This window comes from Xenopus laevis, chromosome 4L (genome assembly GCF_017654675.1).
Source record: "Xenopus laevis strain J_2021 chromosome 4L, Xenopus_laevis_v10.1, whole genome shotgun sequence".
NCBI classification, from domain to species: Eukaryota; Metazoa; Chordata; class Amphibia; order Anura; family Pipidae; genus Xenopus; species Xenopus laevis.
This window is the reverse complement of record NC_054377.1, coordinates 143,977,187-143,983,186: the sequence shown is the minus strand read 5'-3', so window position 1 is coordinate 143,983,186 and position 6,000 is coordinate 143,977,187. Positions and strand designations below refer to the sequence as shown.

Sequence of the window (6,000 nt, the reverse complement as noted above, 5' to 3'; positions counted from 1 at the left end):
ACAGAGTCTCCTGTAGGCTGCCAGTCCACATAGGGGCTACCAAATAGCCAATCACAGCCCTTATTTGGCACCATCCAGAAACATTTTTATGCTTGTGTTGCTCCTCAACTCTTTTTCTACATGTTGCTCACGGGTGGAAAAGGTTGAGCACCCCTGCGCTAAAGAATATACATATCACTGTTAGAATACAGTATAAGCCTATTTTTTTGCTACCCAAATGCCCTCTCTGCCCAACCCTGAAACTTCCTGTGGATTTTGTGCTGCTGTTTCAGTGAACCGTTAAATTTCTTCTTGGTTGAAATGCCCGAATCATGTATTTTTTGGTACATTAGTCTGTTACAATAAGTGCAAAATAAAGATTTATTCATTTTCACTCACACATATCTTATTCTTATACCACATCCCCTTAATATTCAGGGGCAGGCTGTAAAATAATCCGAGCATTCTTCACATTTGTGACAAAAATAGTTCCGAACAGTTAACGCCCCAAATCGCACCCAGGAAACACTTCCCCTCATCTCTTCATATCTGAAGCAGCATCCAAATTCCCTTGTTAGGGCGCCAGCAGCATTAGACTTTCCTTTGGCTCCAACGAATAATCAGTGAGATCCCAACATACTGTACAAATGTCTTTCTGTCACTCAGAGAGTTAATGATTAGTACTTTTACTTGCTGCTAGATACGGAGTAAAATAATAATCTTTTTACAGGCACTCCACACTCTAAATCATTTTAATGATCTAAATTAAAATAGTCTAAATGAGTTGACTACTCTATTTTATTAACACGACCTAATGGATGTACAACTACCCTCTACCTAAGACTAAAGCAGACCTGCTCCTTCCAATGACTGATCTTTCCTTTTTATTGTAATAAACGACTGCAAGCGATACACCCCCCTCTTTCAAAGAAACTGGAAGCTGAAGGGAAATAAAAATCGATCTGTGTAATGAGACACTAAAACTGACATTGAAAGTTGGTGGGCAGACTCCCACGTGGATTGGGTTGGTTGATAAAATTGTGGGCAGTGTCCCTTTAAGACATATGATAGTTCCCAGCGAAGGGAAGGACTGGAAATAGTCTACAGTACTTGGGAGGCTTCACAGTAGAAGCAGCTGCCTCGTACGTAGCACAGGGCTGCCTCTGCCTGCTCTACATAACGGCAGCTCCGGAGCTGTCCCTTCAGCACCACTTCATCCCTGCACTGAAGCTGAGCTCATTACTGGGAGCTGTCCTTTCAGCACCACCACCACAACTGGACCACTTCATCCCTGCATTGAAGCTGGTCTAATTACCAGGAGCTGCCTTTCAGCACCACCACAACTGGACCACTTCATCCTTACCCTGAAGCTGATCTATTAACCGGGAGCTACTCTTTCAGCACCATTGTAACTGGATCACTTCATCCCTACCCTGAAGCTGATATAATTTCCCAGAGCTGCCCTTTCAGCACCACCACAACTGGACCACTTTATCCCTACCCCGAAGCTGACATAATTCCCAGAGCTGCCCTTTCAGCACCGTGGCAACTGGACCACTTCATCCCTGCTCTGAAGCTGATTTTACTATCGGGAACAGGGGAGCTGTCCTTTCAGCCCCACTGCAAATGGATCACTTCATGCAGAAGGAGGTGATGCTGGAAAAGCTAAAATGAGCAGGGTTTTACCCTTGAATTCTTGGCCACTTTCTCTGACCAGCCAGTCCAAGCTCTTATGTGTTCTTCTTCTTGTAGAAATACTGTAAGAGAGGGGGAACCTTCCCAACCCTAAAGCACCTTTTTTCCCTTTTTTTAAAAAATCCAGAACAAGCTGATTATTTGGGACCTGTTATGACACTATTACATGCTTGATACATTTCTGGAGCAGATGGAATTTTAAAAAGTGTTAAGATCTTTTTCCAATGAACGGACCTGGAGCTTTCTGTCCCTGGCTGGATTACTCAGGTAAGGAGCTTTGGGGATTTTTATACACAGATAGAGAGTGAGAGAGAGAAGGCTGATAAATGAGAAATCGGATATTAATCCTGGTTACTGTGTAAGGGTGACAGAAAGCTTGCACTATAGCAGGTGAATGATTTGTAAGGAACACAAACATGCCTTGGCTGGGACATATATATATATATATATATATATATATATATATATATATATATATATATATATATATATATATATATATATACTATGTATGGAAACAGGAGGGAACATGAAGGCATTTCTGGGGATAGAAACAAATAACAATAAATACCAATAGACCGACTTCCATCATTGCTACAAGCAGAACTTTTTCATCAATGGAAGTCTCTTTGGACACATTTTTTAGGGGGGGGTTGATTTGAAAAGCTGGCAGCACCCCAAAAATGGAATCTTTGTATAAATTATACATGCTGCTGCCAATGCTTTAGCTCGGCATGATGAGATTTATTAATAGTATATCCCACTGTACACTGGACAGACAGAGGGATAGTCACACAGGTAGTAGAGAGCACTTAGGAATACCATGGATATTATTCTTATGGGGGTGAGAATATATGTTTAGTGGCTATTCTGTCCATATGTGGAGGGCCTATAAATAGCAATACATCCTGCAGCTAATTAATTCGAATTCAGTTTGCAGATCTCTACATGTTGTAAGACTACAACTCCCAGAATCCCCTGACATGCTTTACATGTCATTGGATTCTGAAAGAAGTTGTTTGAAGACGCTGCATATTAAACTGCTCTCTTTTAGTTTTTCTTACCATTCACACTATCCCATGGTTACAGTCTGTTGCCCTACTATAAATGCAATATTCCCTAACATGCCATGCCTTCATATACACTCTATCCATTTCCCAAAATCCATATTACTATACTATACCCTTTATACTACCATTTACCTAACACTATCTTGCATTACACCATAGGGTCTTACTACACATACTAATTCACAATTTCAACCCCTTGCCTTACTATGCACACTATACCACTGACACATTTTGCTTTACTATACACACTTTGCCACAGTTAAATCCCATTTAATAGTACCATCTTGCCTTGCTTTACACCACAGTTACAGCCCTTTCCCAAAGCAAAGATGATCTCTGGGTTACAATGGTACAATGGTAATTATTTCATGTTTCTCCGCCTATGTAAAACCCTATCTATTGTTTCCACATAGATACTCTATGTGAATAGAGAAAAGTAGATCGATATATAGACACACACACACATATATATATATTTAAATCCACACTAAGATAATCACACATATATATATACACACAACTGCACAAACACAGTATCCAAATGCCTGTCACGCACCGAGGGGGTCATATAAATCGCTGGCACAAACATGTAGGTTCATTGAAGGGTTTTATGTTTGCAGACCTCATTTTTTCCAAATGAATAAGCATTTTATTCTGAGGGGAGGCAATAAAATGACCCTCTTTGCTCTAATGTCCTTTGGCTCAGTGAATGGGTCTTCCTTTGATTGGATTATGGAAAGAGAAAGTGTGTCATGTGATTGGCTGAATATGGAGAGTGTCTGAAGTTAGATTAATTTCCCTCTTTAAAAATAAACAATGTAGGTGAACTTACAGGTTGCAAAAGGCTGTAATTGTTGATTATAGGGGAAGTAGGGAAGAATATATATATATAGAGAGAGAGAGAGAGAGAGAGAGAGAGAGAGAGAGAGAGAGAGAGAGAGAGAGAGAGAGAGAGAGAGAGAGAGAGAGAGAGAGAGAGAGATGAGTATGAATGTATGGTAATTTATGGACTGCATGGGACATATGCTGGTTGACTGTTGGTTGATTTGACCAGAAGGCATTATGGAAAGAGACTAATGAAAGAAAGAAATGCTCTTCTAAAACAGCAATATAAAGAAGTACATTGCAGATATTTTTGTAATTTCCTTGATCACATGAAATTGTAACAGACTAATTGCATAGAGTGTTTACCATATCCTGTGCCAGACTGAGGCTCTAGAAATGAATGCAGAGAATGTTCTGTTCATCCCCTGGGTATCGTATATTTATATTCAGGTAGGGGATCTATCTGAGACTTGGGGATACAAAAACATAAAAGCAGGTTAGTTGGCTCCTGATTGACTGTAGTGTGTGTTAATTTGAGATTAGATTGTAAGCTCCACTGGCACAGGGAATGATGTGTAGCACTGGGGCATGCAGGTGCTATATAAATAAAGGATAATACAGGTATGGGACCTGTTATCCAGAATGCTCTGGACCTGGGGTTTTCCAGATAAGGGAAATTTCCATAAATTGGATCGCCATACCTTAAGCCTTACATAAAAATCATTTAAACATGGAAGAAACCCAATAGGCTGGTTTTGCTTCCAATAAGGATTAATTATATCATAGTACAAGCTACTGTTTAATTATTACACAGAAAAAGGAAATCAGTTTTAAAAATGTGACTTCATTCATTAAAATGAAGTCTATGGGAGATGGCCTTCCTGTAATTTGGAGTTTTCTGGATTACAGGTTTCTGGATTACGACCTGTAATAATAATTCCATATCTAGACGCCATGCCTTAAAGCTGCAAGATAGCTTTAGATATAAGGAACCCGCAACATGCATAGTTGCTAGCCTAGTTACTATCTTATTTTTTACAAAGAAGAAGCTTTAGTGTAACAGGGGAGATGCCAATGCTGGATTTCAGAGCTTTCTGGATAAAGGGGTTTCCAGATAGCAGATCCCATGCCTGTATTTACACAGGGTCGGTGTCAGTTACATACCGAGCTGAGACTTTCCTGGCCGCAGCATGCAGCAGATCATTAGAATGTCATTTGTACTGTTAAATTATTAAACATATCCATCCATCCTCTGTCGACATATCTTTTCCCTCTAACTGCTTCAGTGCACTTAACCTTTGTGATATGATGTACAGTGTCATAAAGGCATGAGATGGTCGTTCGTTAAAGCCCGTAATAGTTTAAACGCGGGCGGATCTCCTGTGTGTGTGTAAAGGGACAAGATAATAATTCATGTCTGTATTTTATCTAGAGAGTGGCAATGGTCTCGGCAATGTCTTGGGTCTTGTATTTGTGGATAAGTGCTTGCGCGTTGCTGCTCTGTCAGGGATCTCTTCATCACAGTTTCCAGCAACATCACTTGCATCAATCAGGTAGGAACGGCTTATTTCTCTCTAACTCAACCCTAGTCAAGCTGTTGGGGAACTATCAGCATCTCCCAAGGCTGTCATGGGGTTTTTTGGGGTAAGAAATGCATCAATGAAACTGCAACTGTTCTTTCATGATTATAACATGTCCCTTAGCGTTTAATGTAGATGATAATATTTAAAAACAACTTGCATTTGGTCTTCTTTATCTATCTTTATTTATCTAATGCTATCTGGTTGCTATGTTCTCCGACCTTAACAACCAAGTGTTTGCCCAGGAGGATAAGTATTTTAGGGCGTTAAAGGTGGATCGATTAAAAAAAAACAAAAAACATAAAATACAGTGTGAAATATGTAGTGTCATAAACAATGTGTGACACCAACAGTACTGTGCAGAAAGTGCAAATAATCCAAAAACACACACACAAAATGAGAAGACCAACTTGCTGAGATTGCTTCACTATGCAGTGCAGTATTAGAACGAATTCGAAAGTGAACTTTCACTGCATCGTCAAGCCTTCGGGCACCTGTGGCTCTGCTTTGTTAATGATGACTATACAGTAGATGGGCGTTGGATGTTTTTTCTAATTAAAACCTGTGGATGGAATCAGTAAATTTGCATTTTTGTGTGTTTGTTTCTATACGTTTCTGTGACGATGAACAGAAGTTACAGTTGAATACTTTTGGGCCCAGAACAATGTCTGTCATAAATGTACAATCTATGAACCATTGTTGATGAAGAATCCTATCATAAGCTTTAAACTATAACTCCCAACATCCCTGGCAGCCTTTAACTGAAACTCAAAAACAACCAATATGTGTACAAGTTCATGTCAAAACACAATAGAACAGTAACCTGAGTATTGGTCAGTTTTTGATAATAT

The 6,000-nt window shown here is 39.6% G+C and overlaps 1 protein-coding gene across 3 annotated transcripts in view; it reads left to right on the top strand.

Moving 5' to 3' along the window:
* Window positions 1-1,292: 1,292 nt before the first annotated feature.
* LOC121403129 (chemokine-like protein TAFA-1) overlaps window positions 1,293-6,000 on the top strand; it is a 321,569-nt gene continuing 316,861 nt past the window's right edge. For all 3 annotated transcript variants that reach the window (XM_041590898.1, XM_041590899.1, XM_041590900.1), the window contains exons 1-2: window positions 1,293-1,941; window positions 5,002-5,122. In XM_041590898.1, the coding sequence (XP_041446832.1) occupies window positions 5,011-5,122 (112 nt within the window). In that variant the 5' untranslated portion in view covers window positions 1,293-1,941; window positions 5,002-5,010. The remainder of the gene's footprint in view (window positions 1,942-5,001; window positions 5,123-6,000) is intronic.